Source organism: Haliotis rubra, unplaced genomic scaffold, assembly GCF_003918875.1.
Source record: "Haliotis rubra isolate DU_JTF1 unplaced genomic scaffold, ASM391887v1 Scf125, whole genome shotgun sequence".
In the NCBI taxonomy this organism is placed as follows: Eukaryota; Metazoa; Mollusca; class Gastropoda; order Lepetellida; family Haliotidae; genus Haliotis; species Haliotis rubra.
In genome coordinates this window covers 1,353,443-1,372,962 of record NW_025765170.1, presented here as the reverse complement: position 1 = coordinate 1,372,962, position 19,520 = coordinate 1,353,443, and the positions used below count along the sequence as shown (strand labels likewise).

Here is a 19,520-nt window from a genome sequence, read left to right as displayed (position 1 = left end):
GATCAAGCGAATACGTCATGAATTATTCGGTAGCGGAATATCCCGAGAAGATCCGAATGGTGATGTACAATGTACTGATCGTTTTTACGCGTCGTTTGTTAAACGCCAAAGTCACGAATATTCTCGCAATGTCCCGACTGCCTGTAAATAATCGAGTCTGGACCACAAAATCCAGTGACTGAACGATATGAGCAGATTCTCACCATCGGGACATATGACACAGAAGTGAGTGAATGAGTTTAGTTTTACTCCGCTTTTAGCAATATTCCAGTAATATCACGGCGGGGGACACCAGAAATGGGCTTCACACATTGTACCCATGTGGGGAATCGAACCCGGGTCGTCTAGGGACGAACGAACGCTTTAACCACTAGGCTACCCTACCGCCCCTATGACACAGGACCAGGAGAGAGAAACTGGTGTCTTTAACGGGATGTCATCAGGTCAGATCTAACTGAAGTTTGAAACGGGACGAGTATTTATAGTTAAACCGGTGGAGAAAGTAACTTTGCTCCGCAGTTTCACATTTCTGTTGTCAGTGCATGAGTCACTGGGTTATGTTTTCAGCCGAAGACCTATTCTACCCCGGATCTTCACGGGTCTAATCGTAAAGAACAAAGTTTCTATCCTATCCACAAGTGATACAAATATGGATATATGTATATAATTGAATAAATATGGTTTTACTCCGCAATATTCAAGCAATATGATCTACATGGGCGTCAATACGCAGTGCCACCACGATAAAGGGCGTCCGTTGCCTCTAATCACACAGGGGCGGTGGGGTAGCCTAGTGGTAAAGTGTTCGCTGGTCACGCCGAAGGCCCGGGTTCGATTCTCCACGTGGGCACAGTGTGTGAAGCCCATTTCTGGAGTCCCCTATCGTGATTTTGCAAAAGAAAACGGAGTAAAACGTAAGAAAATAAATCATGGAGCATGTTATTTATCTAGTCAATAATGCCAATAAAAATGGTTCTTAAAAACTGCCAAATCCTGTATCACATCCGCCATTTAACAGACATTGAGTGGTGAAGTAGCTGATCCATGTTTTAGGAAGACCCGGGTTCGAGTCCCGGAATGGTTGTACATGTGAAAGGCCAGTCGCCTGGCGAGACCCGCCCTGAGATTGCGGGAACTTTAGTCTGATTACAGGACCTTCGCTGCATGACGCTCTGAACAGAAATAACCAGCATGCTATATCAGAAACACTAACTCCTTCCACATGACGCCGATATCGATTTTAAACACCGTATTCCGACGTGGATACACTATTGTAGTCAGTCTAAAAGCTTTCTAAAAAGGTCTGGCTTTTTCATACCATGTTGGGGAATAGAACGTCGGGAACAGGACGTGATTAAGTTATTATAAATATCATCTGTTTGCGAAAATGTTTGAGTAATGATGATGATGATGATGATAGTTTTTCAAGGATGTACTAGATGTTCTGATAATGATGATGATGATGATGATGATATTGATGATGATGTGGTGATGATGATGATGATCATGATGATAGTTTGTCATGGGCATACTGAATGTTCTTAAAATGATGATGATGATGATGATGATGATACTGGATGTTCTGAACATATATGTTGTGGAAAAATAATGATTATTTCACTTTGTATAGTTTGTAATAGCTTCTGAAAAAGTTCGTCCAAACCAAAATCCCAGTTCGTTTCCGCCCCGTCCATAATATAAAAGTGACGGTCCCCAACATGTCTGAACCTTTGTTAAAGTTAAACCTCTCTTCTGCCAATTACTGATTTTGTCGACCTCAGTCTTAAATTATTTCTCCAGGTCAATCAGTGTCGAAATACTTGATTCAAACACTCCCTCGCTATAACGCGGGTCGCCCAGTCTACATCATCCATGACTAAGTAAACATTAGTTCAATGGCTCTATTAAAAAAACTATTGTTGTTGTTATTGGCAAGATCCTCCTCTTCACTGAGTCTATACATGCAGTCTCTCCCAAGGGTCCGTCTCAATGACGTCCAACTTTGTTTCCAGCTCGATGTAATCCCCCTGCTTCGACAGTCCCTTTTGTTTAGAAGGTCGTTTTTATTTCTCGGTTAGTCGTTAGGGAATATCTATTTAATCAGGCTTTGCTACTTAGTAATGAGAAAATGATAACTGGGAGATCTGATAATAGGTTAGGTAAATCAATTAATTACAGTTGACGATATCAGTAATTGGTCGTTCAGATACATGTTATATCCGGTTCCTAGTTTTATCCTGTATTTTCTAAAATCCAGGATTCTTTATAATACGGGTCAACGCGTATACACGGAGACTCCATTAAGACTGCTTTGGTAATGACAGTCAGACAACTGTTTCCGACTAAAACACGCAGCACAAAACCTGAAACGGCTTGACTGAAAGTATCCTATTTCAGCTTTTGAACTCGGGATGACCCCCAAATCACAACTATTTTAAAAATTCACACAATGAGAATAAGTAATTAGTTTTTTGCATTAAATAAAACAAAGTATTTTTGTTCATGGTATCTCTCGTAACATCATTGTGTATTCGCTTTGTCTACGACCTCTTCGGAGAATAAATAATTAATTGTCTTTGATCAGCAAATTAGGCGTATATCCCTACTTGCGCGACATGTGGCTATAGTTTCAGAGCTTGGAGCATATCTAGCTCGTGCAGCACGCACAAATACCTCTGGCAACGACGAGGCTGCAATGTGATCGGAGCATCGGTCCAAGAAGCCTTGCCGCACTGGCAAACCGTGTCTCGGGTTATTGAGTTCGAGTGATAGGGGGTCTCATGCATATTTCATTGTATACGTAAGATATACGATGGAAATACGACACTGGTTTTATTACATTGAGACACTCCTTAACAGTCCCACCTAACAGACCAGTACAGATCTTGGAACGCAGTAACGGGATGGTTTGTATGTATCCGTTTTCTGTTAATGATGTTCTCGGTTTCAGATCAAAGCGTTGAAACGGTGTAGAGATGAAGAGGTGAAGTAGGTGTTTCTTGCCATGACGAGACTGATTAAACTGTAGCTTGTTACTGGCATTCAAAATGTGTATATAGCTTAGTGAAAACCGTGATATAATAATTTCACAATAATGGCTGAGTGAGTGAGTGAGTGAGTGAGTGAGTTAGTGGGCATGGGTGGGTGAGTGAGTGAGTGAGTGTTTTGTTGTTGCTAAACGTCCCATACATCATTATTCCAGCGGTCTGTAAATAAATGAATCGAATCTGAACCTGACAATCCTGTGGTCAACAGCATGAGCATCGATCTTCGCAATTGGGATACGACCACATGTGTCAACCAAGTTAGCAAGCCTGACCACCCAATCCCGTTAGATACCTCTTAAGACAAGCATGGGTTGCTGAAGACCAATTCTAACCCAGGTCTTCACGGGTCACATCTTACTTCAGCCAGAAGATAATGATGAGTTGGGGTTTAGGTCACATCGGCATTTTTCCAGCCATATAGTGAGTTTCAACCAGAACGCTGCTTTGGTAGCCAAATCACTAATCGCTGACTCGGGTTGTAGTCGTGTTGTACAAACAGTGATTTAAGCATCACTCTCCATGTCAGCGTTCGAAATTAACGTCGGTGCTTAGACCCGAAGCCGACTGAAAACCACTCGGACCCACAGCTTTTGTTTTCTGCAGGTCCTCATGACCTTGTCTGCTGGGAATTACTTATATCGTAGCTTAAAATATAGGGCCTACACTTTCTGATCAGGACCCACAACGTTTCATGGATCTGGGTCCTTAGGGCTTACAGCTCATCATATGACCTTGTTTGCTGGGAGGTTTGCTGGGAATTTTTCGGCGGTGGGGTAGCATAGTGGTTAAAGCGTTCGCTCGTCACGCCGAACACCCGGGTTCGATTCCCCACATGGGTACAATGTGTGAAGCTCATTTTCCGTGTGTCCCCCACCCTGATATTGCTGGAATATTGCTAAAAGCGGTGTAAAACTTGGGAATTGCTTATGTCGCAGCTAAAAATTTTGGCCCTACACTTTCTGATCGGGACCCACAACTTTTTATGGTTCAGGGTGTCGATCCACAAAGCGTTCGTAGCGCTACGACATTCGTAAGCCTATGATAAACTATAGAGTTACGACAGGTCGTAACGTTACGAAGGCTTTGTGGATCGGGACCCTGGGTCCTTAGGGCCTGCAGCTCTACAGGGTTGAGGGCAAACACTGCTCCATGTTGTGAATACATTCTGAACTTCAGTCCAACAGAGAGCTCCAAACACGTGCCTGAGTGTATGAATGTATGAGGGTTACAACAGAAAGGGCATCGTATCAGGTGATCGTGTTGTAGGGACGCAACTGCTTTAGAAAAACGTTGCTTTCGTTTTGGATTTTTGTTCAGATATGTGACATCTAATTTCAGTTAATCTAAAATACATCAGTGAAATGCAAGGTTCATTTGATGATATCCTGTTTCGAATTAAATGACAAATTACACTTTTTGGATTCCCCGCAAAGAATGAAATTTTCGGATTGGACAATTTGTCGACAAGTGTGATCAAATCTCAGTCAGTTCAAGTTTCTTACATTCATGACCACTCCTGTCATTCGGGACGAGCCGGAATCAGGCGTGTGAGTGAGTGAGTATGGTTTTACGCCGCTCTTAGCAATATTCCAGCAAGACCACGGCAGGGGACACCAGAAATGGGCTTCACACATTGTACCCATGTGGGGATTCGAACCCGGGTCATCGGCGTGACGAGCCAACGCTTTAACCACTAGGCTACCCCACCGCCCCAAATCAAGTGAAGAATGGTGACGAATATTTCAATTCATCACAAGGCCATGGATATAAAATGAAGTTGAGTTGATAGTTTTCAAGTAAAGTTCACACAAGACAGATACATGAAGTTCATTGATACGATCCATTGGAATGAGCGAATATTGTTTTACACATTAGTCAGTAATAGCTAACAGTGATCTGTAAGAGTTTTATCTTTGTTGTTTAACGTCATTATTTCAGCTGTATGACAGTGGCCTGTACTTAATCGTACCTGGACTAAACAACCCAGTGATCGACATCATTAGCATAGATCCACGCAATTTGAATACGATCCCGTTAGTCTTGCGGAAAGCATGGGATGCCGAAGACCAAACTTCGAACCCGGAACCTTCACGGGAGTCCTGTAAGTATTCGATTTAAATGGTTGAGGTATGAACAGCAGTGTCTGAGTATGGCGTTATAAACCACGTCTCACACTGGTTATCAAATTCGGGCACGATTCGGACCAAATCTTCCTCAGTTGCAGTCAAAGAGGGCAGACCTGGCATATGAGTGGGTTTGTGTATGACTACATATTAATTTGTGCATGACCAAACCGAACGTAAATGCATGTTTAATAATAATAATAATGCTAATTTTTGCGCCTAGAATCCAACGCGATGCTGTTCTCTGGCGTTGCATTATTACCCTGACGGAATTGTACTTTCAAAGCTGCTACTAAGCGCTAAGCGCGACCGTATAGGTCCGTACATCCGCTTTTCAGGTTCCCATTTTAAACAGCTGGGTGGACTGAGTGCAATGTGGACGAAGTGCCTTGCCCAGGGACACAACACAGTATGAGACCCAGGTCACAAAGTTTGGTGTCTCCACCGGGATTTGAACCCGGGCCTATGGCTTGAGAGGCCAGCATCCTAACCACTACACCACCAGGGTCAACGTGAACTTGCGCATGACCCAAACAAAATGTGAGTTTGCGTATGTCCAGGCTAAACGTAAGGTTTGTTTAAGACACAACTCACTGGGAGTTTTTTTTCAAACTAAATGTGAGGTTTGTGTAAGACAAAACTGAGTGTTAGGTTGTGCATGATCAAACTGAATATAAGATCAAACATTTCAAAATTAAGTGTTCTTCCCTACGCGTCCAAACGGAGCTTCGTAACCCTCCCTTGAATCAACAATTGCTTCAAACCTTTCAGAAACACCTAAAACGTCTATTCCACCTACGCGTGAAATGTGTATTAAAGCAATAACAATGCTTTATGATCAGCTCGTTTGACACAGTTTGCTTTTACACCCACAAATCGAAATCTACATATGCCACGAAGCCATCTCACACAATGCATTGCTATGCATTACAATTGTAAAGGAGTTCATCATCCACAGAAAGGAGAAATTGTAAGTCTGAAATTGCATTCTGGAAACTATTCAGGGCGCTATCAACATTTAACAAAAGGAAATGGAGAATAACCAAAAAACACCAAATAGCACTGTCCGTTTCGATTTGGCTTATCAACTCAAAAGTCATTGAACATACCCTAAAACGAAATCTCTCATGCGAACTGCCAAACCAATTTTATTCTGATACCAGGCTTAGCACGGCAATTAAGGGTTCGGATGACGTTGGCAGTTAAAAATGGTATCTTTTTGATCAGTGAACGGCAACCAGACGGGTCAAAGCCAACTAAAAACATGTATAGGAAATAATGTTCGTGAGGTAGAATTTCAAGCTGGTGCCAGACTTTGTACGTCTCCATTTCATGCCCACCGATTTGGCGACCTCTACGATTAAATAATCGGGGACGGTCTCCTGCTATTTACTCTATCAGTACCAAATAGCTTCGCTACTGTTTGCAACAAAGAACCAGGTAAAAAATGACGTCTTTGCTTGAATCGCAGTAAATTTTCCCCCAGGATAAAGGGCGCTGTTGTTTCATTTCCGAAATGATTTTTCGCTATGGGGGAAAATGTGATGAGATAATTCCACATAAAAGTCGTGTTTCGGTAAAACAAATGAAGTGCACTGATCTAAAGCCTTGGTACATTAATTATTTTTTTCTCAAACGAAAAATTCATTATTTAATCCTGATAAATTCTTTGAGTTGAGGGAGTAAGCGGAAGTGCCCAGATCTCAATAAGTATTAAATGAGTAATTGTTCCGGTTATATTTTTACGGTAATGCAGTATAAAGAACTAAATTAATTCGTTTACTGTTAAGCAAAGGTCAGACTGCATGTGTATATGTGCGACTTGAAGGCATGTCATGAAGTTCGTCAACTTTACTTTTGAGAGAGTATTTTCTTCTCATGATTTATGACTATATTAAGGATTAATTGTTTGATCGAAAAAGCTATCAAATATGTAAGAGTAATGTAGCTTTTTTTCTGGATAATCATTCAATTATATGGTCATTCTGAAAAATGGAGTTATTTACCAAGTTATCGTTCAGTCCCATTCTTCATTATCTAATAAAGAGAAGAATATGATTATGATCATGATGACGTTGGAGATTAAGCGTGCTTTTTCACTGGACTCCGGTCGACAACACAAGACGCGCAAGTGAGTGAGTGAACGTTGTATAACGCCCCTCTTAGCTACTGTAAAACCTCTTCAGTCTGGGGACTGTACCGCTTCGGTAGAATTTTCAGACTAACGAGTAAATGTTACGAAATTGTGTCATTTGAATAGTAATAGACTTCCCCATAACCGTACTCGTTCGCAAATGGTGATATGTGGTCTTGTGCATCGGGCGCAGGTCACAGATCAGGTTAAGTTAAGCAACGGTGGGCGCGGAGAGTTCTTGGATGGGTGACCGCGACAGCCAAGCATGGTTGTACACTTGAACCAGTCTAGTAAAGTCTCATTTGGCGGTCGTGCAATTTTGAACCAGAACTGTTTCTTGAATATACGCTTGTCACCAGAAATCTGGTACCGGAAGTAAGCTGGGCTCCATCTCGCATATCACAAGATGGCGCGCGCAAAGGGAGCCAGGAACCACCTAAGTACCGGAAGTAGCGCATCGCGAAAATTATAAGCTGACTGACTGAGTTTGGTTTTACGCCGCTTTTAGCAATATTCCAGCAATATCACGGCGGGGGACACCAGAAATGGGCTTCACTCATTGTACCCATGTAGGTATCCGAACCCGGGTCTTCGGCGTGACGAGCCAACGCTTTAACCACTAGACTCCCCACCGCCCCTATAAGCACTATAGTGGCTCAGCAACTTTAAACAAAAGTTTTCGTTGTTGCTTTGGGGTCAAATCATACATTGCACATGTTTGCCAAGATCTTCGAAGAACCGACGAGAATATATTTTTTGTACACTTAAAGGTCTCCAAGCGACTGCCAAAATAACGGTAAAATTATACAACAAACGATTGCTTATGCATATAAAATATACACATCTATAAACATTTCGGTTAATGGAATCATATGAACTCTGGGGCCAACAAGAATTATGATCATGCCCTTGGGATTATATTGGAGGATAAATGGATTACCGTAACTCGTTTGGCATTTACGGGCAGCATTTGTTGCTGTTGATCAGATTCTGATTATAGAGGTCGCAAATTGGTGGACGTCATTAAGAGCTAAAACGACATGCCTCTCATTATCTGATATGGAATGTCATCCTCATAGAGGGCAAATACATGGGTCTATTATTACGTTAACCGCGATGCTGGCGAATCTATACAGTTGCATCCTTACATTCTACTTGGTGGAAACGTCACGCAGGGAGTGCGCAACCCCCTTCGCCCCTGAAAAAGAAATCCCCCAACCTCATTCGTAACTACTCGTGTCATTCCGGCAAGCCGGATGGCGTCTCGTACCCCTCTCGTGGTCATGTTTACCACTGGGCCCTGTCTAAGAGCAAACGGGCATGAAGATGAAAATAGTCTAGTACTATTACCAACTAGAATCTGTACTTTACTAAGAAAGTGCAATCCCAAATATAACATATGTTACTATTACCAAGGGAAGATAACTCTGAATTTCCACACATGGCTCCCACTATATCCTATATCCCGTGGGCAAAACAGCAATACAGTTATTCCCTTTGTAAAAATGCTTCAGTGTTAAAGTTGCTGATCCTTTAGCTCAAAGTTTATATTTGAATTGTGCTTTGCATAGTTTAGCGAAGTTTCAAAGTTCAACGGGCTGCTATTTTCATGCTTCGAAATGCGTTTTACTACGCACGATTTGATTGGTTTGCCACGATTCATGGCAAGAATGGCGTACGATAGGGGTACGAGTCTTCTTGTAGGTCACGGAAAGAGGCGGGTAGTTACGAATGCCCCTAACCTTTGGACTTCATGATTTGTGTGCGCACCAACGGAAATATTTCCCATTTTACTGTGCTTCAGTCATCTACTCCTCACATTACTTCAATGTAACGGTAGGGTTCGCACGAACTCCATGCACGGAAGTGGAAAACGCTCATGTTTCAATTGCTTGATTCATATGTGACAATTGCACCGCACATAGGTCGTCCGTATCATCTGTTGATAGAAGTTGTGTTTAGTTGTTATTTAATGCTGCACTGAGCGGGCCGGCGGGAAAGCCTAGTGGTTAAAGCGTTGGCTCGTTACGCTGAAGGCCCGGGTTAGATTCCCCACATGGGTACAATGCGTGAAACCCATTTCCGGTGTCCCCCCGACGTGATATTGCTGGAAAATTGCTAAAAGCGGGGTAAAACTAAACTCACTCACTGCCCTGAGCAACATGCCATTTATGTTACAACGATCTGTAAATCATCGCAACTGGCTTACAACATTAATGAAGTCAGTAGCCCTGAACCCCTTTTTATCAGGATTATCATTCATTAATTGAGATGATCATAGTCAGATTTTTATTGTTATTTTCATTGCTTTTTATATTATGAATATTCATTTTGTTACGATTATCATTCTTTTTTTTTCCAGAATGATTACGATTACCTTGAACTTTATGCTCTTGATTCATCGGGGTAGATAACGTATCAATACGGCAAGATACTGTGTGGGTGATAACATCTTTTTACATTATTATCATATTTTTATTGGGTTGTTCATTACTTTTTTATTATGAATATTCATTTTGTTGTGATTATCATTCGGGTTCTTTTCCACAAGGATTACCATTACCTTTGAACCTGACGCTCTAGATTCATCACAGTAGATAACGTATCAATACGGCATGATACTAAATATATATATATATATATATATATATATATATATATATATGGATGATAACATCATTATTACTAGTATATTATTACGATATTTCTAAAATGCCAAAATGCCAATCACCCCGTGATGATCCGGGTTAGAATTGGTCTTCAACAACCCATGATTTGTCCTAAGCAGCGACTAACGGGATCTACCGTCGTCATATAGTTGTATCGACGTTACAACAGTAACGTCAAACAAAACAAACTGAACTGCCAAGTCGATGGAATTGCTGTATGGAACTATCTTCGTACACACACAACAGTGACTTTGAGTGCTTAAGATGAAGCTTTGGATAAGCTGAAAACACGTAAAATTAATTCAAAATGTCAAACTCTAAACAAACACAGTTGCTGTACGAAACATGATCCATCGGATTGATAAAACTGCGTAGGATCTAAACAAATTGTTTATCTAACGTCGAGGGTTATATCCATAATGAAATACACATCTCCCGTTCATTACACACAAACGACATGTAGATTCTATGTCATACGAAGCCACATTTAAATCTGCGTGACACTTATTGGCTCATAAATATACCCCCAAACCCACTCGAATAATAACAGCTATGGATACAGAGACAGTACCTAGTATATTCCAGCCCACTGGCTCTGATTGACATTCACATACAAGGACAATGGCAGGCTCTGAATGCCGAACATTTGTCATGCGTCAATTGTCCGTGAAACGTGACGTGGTGCCAGGAACAGGTTGCATGCCCGGTGAATACTTCTTAAGTGGACATGACTTGTATTTATGGCATTATATTACAGTATGTTCTTATTCATGGTGTATGTTTCGGTGAGACGCGTGTTTTTATTGTATTAGGGCGTCTGTTTATTATCCAAGAGTAGTTGCGTGGTAAATGCTATCTGTGTCCCAGGCTTCGGTGTCTCTGTGTCGTCAACGTTGCTAATGATGCCGTGTGGAGACGTAGTAGCATTTGTGTTGTGGGTGTGTAGATGGTTTGTAATGTCTGACCTGGGTTCGTATTTATAGAAAGTTTGATGTGGTATATACTCTTGTTCTCGCCCCCCCTGATGTTCAAGTGAGTGAGTGAGTTTAGTCTTACGCCGCACTCAGCAATATTCCAGCTATATGGTGATGTTCAAGTATTTGTCTCTCGTTTATTGGTTGTTTCAGTCTGTATTTGAGAGAAGTGGAGTACATTCGTTTTACCATTTTCCCAATTTTTCATCATCACACCACCATCATCATCCTACTGCTCCTTATCAACGTAATCATCATCATCATCATATCATCCTCATACTACTCCTTATAAATATAATCATCACCACCACAGCATCATCATCATCAGCCCCGTTCCATTGCAGCTTCTAATCTAGCAGGGGCGGTGGGGTAGCCTAGAGGTTAAAGCGTTGGCTCGTCACGCCGAAGACCCGGGTTCGAATCCCCACATGGGTACAATGAGTGAAGCCCATTTCTGGTGTCCCCCGCCGTGATATTGCTGGAATATTGCTAAAAGCGGCGTAAAACCATACTCACTCAGTCAGTCAGTCAGTGTTATCTAGCATAGTTATTCCAAGACATTCTGCCATTTGTCAATGACAGAGATCAAATCAGCTGTCTGCCATTATTTTCATCTGAATATCGTTGTGTTATAGTAGTGGTCAAATCACATTTTCTGGAATATCACATTTTCGACCCTTATTGATTAAACACGATCCGAGACATTGTATTGTAATACAAATATCATCACTGACGTCAAACATACACCGTAATTGCCGCAACATTCAGTGATGTTGCAATACTAACGTCACGACAGTCACAGCATCTCATTGCTGGCGTCGAAACTGTTTTCTTCCAGTACTTTAGACTCCTGTCTCACAACAGGTAATTGTGGAGTGAGGATTTTAAAGAGTAGGGGCCTACCCCATTTCCCTGTCTGTGTCCAATTGAATTAACCACACGGTTCGTGTTCGGAAAATACAAAACATCAATTTAAGGATTTTACACTGATAAAAGCGGTACAAAACATATTTGCCATATTCAAAAGTCCATATTTACGATTTCGACTATATCATAACCATGTATAAATGACGATATCACGCGTTCTCAGACCCGTGAAATTCTGGGGTAGAATTATTCTTGAGTAACCCATGCTTGTCTTAAAAGGCAACTAACGGGATCGGGTGGTCAGACTCGCTGACATGGTTGACACCTGTCATCGTATCCCAATTGCGTACATCGATGATCATGCTGTTGGTCACTGGATTGTCTGGTCCAGACTCGATTATTTACAGACCGCCGCCATATAGCTGGAATATTGCTGAGTGCGGCGTAAAACTAAACTCACTCACTCAGTCACCCATATATACTATACACAAGGAGCAATTTCGCCCTGTAATTCCACTTGATGAAAAAACAATAAGCTATTTCAAATCCAATTTTGAAATGTCCGTAAACAAGAACAGAAGTAAAGAGTTTTCCATTAAACCTGTCAGAAAAATCAAACCCAATTCTGCGCATGCGCGCCACGTAGTTTTAGATCAATCCACTGTCGCCAAAGTCAAAGCGCTGTCATTGCCGATATTGGTTATCTAGCGTCGATGTTCGCAATACAACAAAAAAACATTATTAAATGCATGTTCACGTCCAAACGAGCAGTTTCCCTTGAACAAGGAGATACCTCGCTCCTTGTTCAATTTTGAAATTGCCATTCAGTGTAATATAAAACCAGACACAAGTAGGAATTATTTTAACTGGACTTCATTTTCACTTTACAATCGATTCCCATGTTCTCGGAATGGACTTTAAGTGTTAGACCTTTTTTTCTCATAAAACCGCCCTTTCACAAAAAGAATACTAAATGATTTTAAAGTATTGCATGACACAGAGAAACAACTGGGACGCCGCAATGAGCTTCTGTTGGGACTAATGAGGCCTATCCTCCAGCGCATCAGATGTTTATATGAACGCCGCATTTTATCACAAAGACAAGAATTTCTAATTGTAGGCTGTAAGGCGCACAGTAAGAAATCACATTACTTTAGCTGAAGCATCCTCTCAGGCATTTGCCACTCGTAAAACAAATCTACAGCTATAAGCTGACTGTTTTTGGACGAAGCATCGATGAGAGAAGATTTTATGCACAAGTTCCTAATTTTTAATACTGGGTTATTTAAAGGAAGGTGGTCTGACAACGAATAGCGGGGAATATTTGCCAATAATGAATGTGTGAATGTGTATGGGAGAGATGGAGGATGGAACGAGCGTCTATGTGGCTGCTGAGGTTGGCCGCAGTAATTCCGAGCAGGCAGAGTAACATCAAGTACCAGCTCTAACGTCGTTCAGGGACGGTGGGGTAGACGAGTGGTCAAAGCGTTCGTCGTCACGACGAAGATCCGGGTTCGATTCCCCACATGGAAACAAAGTGTGAAGCGCATTTCTGGTGTCCTCTGTCGTGATATTGCTGGAATATTGCTAAAAGCAGCGTAAAACTAAACTCACTCATATGTTTTTTATGTGGATGTCGCGTTGGCTGAGCGGGTTAGGCGGCTGACTTTGTGTGCTGGCGATTAGCTGCCTGACTCTGAGGGTGTGGGTTCGAACCTCGAATGGGACTCAACCCAACAAAAGTACTAGAATCTGTACTTTACTAAGAAAGTGTAATCCCAAATATAACATTTGTTACATGTTAAATTCACTCACTCACTCGGTGTGTGGTTGGACGTTACACTGAATCGAAACACAACTACCCGCTCCACTTGATGCTCTGGGTCGGTTTCCGATACGAGCACATACTGTTTGTTAAATTTGCTTTACCTAACTTGAAACCATTTGACTGCGTTAATGGATAGAGCGCCAAATTAGCATCCCTTATTAAAAGACTGTTTCAATTTCAGACATGACAACGTCTAGACGACCGTAAAAAAGCCGCGGCATTACGGACAGAATTTCTCATGTAGAAGGTTACTGTCCATCTATATTAACTTTGGAGCAATATGGGAATGTCACTTTAGTGCCCTTTTCTCATTAATGTCTGATGAAAGAAATCTAAATAGCCGCTCGCTACCAGAACTACACATATACGTTAAGACAGGAGTGAGTGAGGGGGCTGAGTGGCACCGCTATGAACAAATGACCAGTTATGTGACGGCGAGTCAGTTGAATGGAGTGGGTGAGTGAGTTTAGTTTTCGCCGCACTCAGCAAGATGTATCCGCCCCTGTGACACTCCTACAATAGCACTGGCGACTCCGAGACTTGCGTGATGCCACTGATGGCTTTACACTTGAATCGGGTATGACTTTGAGCACGCCTTTGCTAAGACAACTTTGACTGCAATTATTTAAATGCTAGGTATGATGCAGGATTCAAACCACCGACCTTTCACTCCCCGGTAGGTGCTATATCCACTGGGCCATCGAGTGAAGGAGTGTGTTAAAAATGATACGGGGAGATTACTTCGCGAGGCGATTCGTTTTCGCAATATTTGAAGGGCGGAAGTGCTTCAGCTCCACTGCATCACATCCATCAAAAATCACTGTTAATGTACATTACGCGACGCCGTTTCGCTGTAAGGAGCTTGAATTTCAGAAATCATTTGGATCAGACAGGTGAGAAAAATGTCATTTGCCTTGACGACGAGTGTATTTTTCCATTTGTCCACCGCTTCAGGAAGACACATGCAAATTTATTGAAATGTAATTGAAATTGAAGAACTACACGAGGGAGGCAGAAATAGATCTCTACAGCATATAATTGCCTGTCTCGGGTATATTATTGTTATCATATCATTGGGCGTAAAAGATAAAATGCCTGTGACAATTATGTGAATAGATATCTGTAAAATCATTGACAATTCAGTCATCGTAAAAAGGGTCAGCATATAATGCCCTCGAGTTAGTACATCTCACTCTTGTAATTTTCCCTAAAAAGGTTATTGTCTGTCTCCTGATGCCGCATTCATTGTCAACATAATTGTCAAGAGATAAATGTGTTCAAGATAAATGCCAAAGGGGCAATCGTTTGTTTGTTGTTCAACGCCGCACTCAGCTGTCAACCAGTGTGACGACGGTCTGTAAATAAACGCGTGGACGAGACAATCCAGAGACTGACGTCATGATTGATCTACGCAGTTGGGATACAATGGCATGTGCGAACCAAGAAAGCGCTTGATCACCCAATCCATTCAAAACTCTCTTGAGTTAGTGAGTGAATGAGTATGGTTTTACGCCGCTTTTAGCAATATTCCAGCAATTTCACGACGGGGGAAACAAGAAATGGGCTTCACACATTGTACCCATGTGGGGAATCGAACTCTGGTCTTCGGCGTGACGAACGAACGCTTTTACCACTCGGCTACCCCACCGCCCAAGGAGTCTCTTGAGACTCGCATGGGTTGCTGGAGACCAGTGTTAATCCTGATCTAATAAGGTAAATGTATATGCAAGAAATAGCTCTACTCACTTGAAATGAAAACTTCCATTTTTGTATCCAAAAAAAGGCACAGTATATGTCATCATCCAAATATTCCCACCGCCACAGTCGAAGTATGGCAGACTCCAATGGCCGTCTCCGTACGTCACGGTGATAACGCTGTCGTTCAGGAAGGGCCCGTGAGTTGTTTGGTTGTAACGCCATTGTTCAGTGCCTGAAACAGACAAAATAGATCTCCAGGAAAAAAATACACGAAGTCTTGATAAACAAGGTGTCCAATCTTTTAAAGGCACCGCCCTGATTAAACTTTTTTAACGGTTTCCAGCAAGGTGCCAGTTTCACTAATGGTGCACGTTTAAGATCGGCATCACTTCGAGCTCTCATACAAACACCGTAATATACTTCAAGCGACTTTAAACCAGCTCACTCGCTAACTGTAAAAATATTTTGACCCAAAACGCGTCAATGGTATGGGGCAAGGAGCGCGCATTGACTTGTGTTTATGATCTAAACACATTTTTATTGTGTAAACAAACCAAATATTCGATGAATCAATTAGTTGAAAAAAGGGCCCAGCCACCTGTCTCTCGGTTTGAAGTAGTTGTAAAAATATATATCTCTCAAACTAAAGATGCGTAGACGAATATAACCAACTGTAAACGTGTTTATGTAAAATGCCTGGACTTTTGCAGGAATCAAACGAACCAACAACTGATGAACAAGGCTATTAAAAAGGAAATAAAAATGACATCTATTTCAACGCTGAAGGAAAAGGAAGCTTTCACATTGGACAAAAAGCTATTAAAGAGGATAAGGCGCCACAAATGGGATACATTTGGAATCAATATGGCAACGTATCACAGAAGCAATCCATCGTGAAGGCAGAACGAATCAACTGAACGAACGTGATTACATTTGCCATCATTACTAAATAGTGTATCGCCAAAAGTTCAACATTGTTATATCACGCGTTACATTATATTGATATAAGGCCTTGAAAAGTTAAAAACTGTGTCTTGTTCTAGTGGGGGTGGTGTTAGTATGAACACCAACGATAGAGAATAACCAGACTCGGTTATCCGAACGTAAATGGAAAATAGGGGTGAACAATATCTGAATGGATTACTGAAAATCAGTTATGAAACCAGGTGTTCGCGAAACAGGTGTACGTACCTATAGCACCCGCCACTCAAACATTTTGAATTTTTGGTGTCTGAAACTCCTTAGCAGTCATCCTGACATGTTACGGCATCCATCCATGTATGGAACAATCAACGAGGTTGGTTTTATTCGGTAAAACATCCGGGTTTTTCGTGTTATGTATGCCCGTCCATGCTGCCCGGGTGTTAACGGAAGCGTTACCTCAACTGTATGTGCCTCAAAGTCTGTTAACCTTTTAAATTATATGTCTACTGTCATAACTAAAGCAAGACAAAATATGACAGATTATTTTTAACATTTTGGTTTGACCATGGCCATCCGCACTGAAGTGAAACACAGACGCCATTTTCAAATATTCTGTATAAATCATTGTGAAAGTATTGTGAATGGATAATTTGCCATTGAGGTGTCCAATGACCGATGACGCTCAGAATAATACAACGGCTCTGTATGTTGTAGAGACACAAGACCAACCTCACAAATTGTTAAATATCATATTTGCTGATTGTGATGCAATATATTTCTTGTGGTAAATGGTGGGAATGGACCCTACGGCCCCCTGGTGTTGGCACTTCCAAGGGACGCAACTCTTCAATCGAAGTGAGGACTGCTATCGCCAAACGTACGTACGAAATAATATCAACATCTTGAACAAAGATGATTCGTCCACTGAATTATAGTAGGCTTATCATCAAAAAGGGACACACCATTCTATATTTTCGTGGCGGGTATATATCTTGTTTTCAGCTGCAGCTGCAAAACCATATATGTTTCTAAATTAGAAACTATGATCCTGAATATGAATTGAAGTAAAAGAACTTGACGAAATGTAATTCTCTCGGCAGACAATATCACGTTTTGTTTGTCTGAAGCACAATTATTAGGACAATTAATTATTTCAAGGACAATAAATAGTATTAATTATTTTCGATAAAATCCCCGTCAATATGCAATTGTCAGTACCAAGGGATGTGTTTCATTACTATAATCTTGAAAAAGAAATACGAGGCGATATCAAAATTTCATTAATGTACATCGCTCGAGAGAACATTCTTACATATATCAACTCAATATAGGAGGCAAGGGCATCGATATTACCAATTCATATTAATGTATGCAATTATTCTGAAAAAAAAAGTATCGTCGAAAAATAATGATAAAAAAATATTTCTGGAGAATTTCTAACAAATTGCTTCTTGTAATGAATGCTTCAAGACAGTCGTTCTATGAATTCTTCAAGACAGTCTTGGTATGAATGCTTCAGGAGGGGGTTGAAATGGAGGTCCAGTTGTGACTTCTTTAGGCTGACATTCAATGAAATCGATGGATGTTTCCATAAAGAATATCCCATCTCTGGAAGCCTGGAAATGAAATGATCTGAGGTGATCCTCAGGGTATATGGTAAGATCTTCAAGCCCAGAGGCTGAGCAACCGTATCAATCTTAATCAATTAGGCGAATGCACAGAGGCACTTCATCATGCCTCTGTGGAAAATGTCATAATACATAGAGGTTGATCGTATAATCATCAGAACGGATTGTCTCGTATATCATAGCTCCGGAGATCCAGTTCGGCGTACTCTGTCGTCACAGCAGAGCTTGTCGAATTAAACACTGATTACCTATGTATATATTTCAGTCGCTCATAAAATCTTTTGTTCCTGGGGCATTGTGGAATTGATTATAAGAATCATGTGACCTGTCAGTTGAAAACAATATCACATTATTCAAAGTAAAATCGTTTGAAATATTATTCAGATTGAAAAATAATTCATTTGAGTGCCTTTAAATTGTATATCATTTTTATCATGGCGGGTCTGCTTCATTTGGGAGGGAAGCCCGAAGGCGATTCGGGACCCGAACCCGTGACTTCAGATATCACACACGCCTAAGGGACGCAACTCTCAACTGACATTTAGAAAACTGACTTACCCGCTAAAAAATTAAAACACTTTGAGTGTAGCCGTACCATACTGGATTAGTTGGCTTTCTTTTCCATTAATATGAAAATAATTAGTTGTGTTATTTCTGTGTTTAACCTCGTAAAAGCCAGATAATTTTGTTAAAAATTGTTCTTTCATCTACAAATTAACATTCACAGACCGTTCACCTACTCTACAAAAGGCAGGTGTGATGTTTAAACAACTCCGCAAACTTAAGTTATCAATATCTTATGAAATATGTATCCTTGTTGCTACGTTTCACAACGCTTCAAACCAAAGAAAAAAAAGCATCAAAGAAGTTTTCGTCGGCACTGAAGAAAGATTCTAAAGTATACCCACAGACGTGTTTGCTTAAAATAACACAGGGCACAAACATTAACCTTGTAGTACGTATTTCAAACTTGATATGAATACGAGATAATTTCCTCAGCTAAAATTTATATTTAAAAATAGTCAAGAACTATTTTCCCCTGGCATCAATTATGCAAGTTTTCTTGCCTCTTTGATTCAAAGAAAGGATGTGTAAATAGTCTATACATTTATCTAATCGTCGACTGCTTGCCATAGTATGACGCTGTGCTAGACGCATTGCCGCAGCACCATGCTCCCCGAGGACACGTTGGCTCCGTGAGTCTGTCACCACGTCTCTAAGACGTCACTGATGATGCTGCGAGCGATTCACACAGCTTTGCAGAGTAAGTTTAAAATTGTCATCACGATTTTTAATATACCAAGAGAGAGAATGCCGACTGGGTCTGTCTATTTTATACGAGACCATTCCCGTGTGTTAAAACGATGGCCGTGAGAAATCGATTAGTTTATACTATATTTGATTTCCTGGAAAACAAGCAGAAATTACTGACTTGCCTCTAAAGATATATCCGCTGTGGTTTGTACAGAAAAGGGACATGATGTAGCTGAGACCGGAAGTAGATGAACGTGGACGAGTAAAACTGGCGGTCAGTAGCGAGAGCATCGCCATGGTACGAGGAAACACAATTTGTTAAGGTTGGAGCTAGAGATGATTACGACATTGCAATCAACCCAAGTATTATCGGC

General features: G+C 41.1%; 1 protein-coding gene across 1 annotated transcript in view; it reads right to left on the bottom strand.

The window, feature by feature from the left end:
- The window catches only part of LOC124266361 (probable G-protein coupled receptor CG31760), a 259,647-nt gene that overhangs the window by 91,894 nt on the left and 148,233 nt on the right, over positions 1–19,520 (bottom strand). Inside the window, exon 3 of the mRNA XM_046701172.1 lies at positions 15,389–15,572. Coding sequence (XP_046557128.1) covers positions 15,389–15,572 — 184 coding nt within the window. The remainder of the gene's footprint in view (positions 1–15,388; positions 15,573–19,520) is intronic.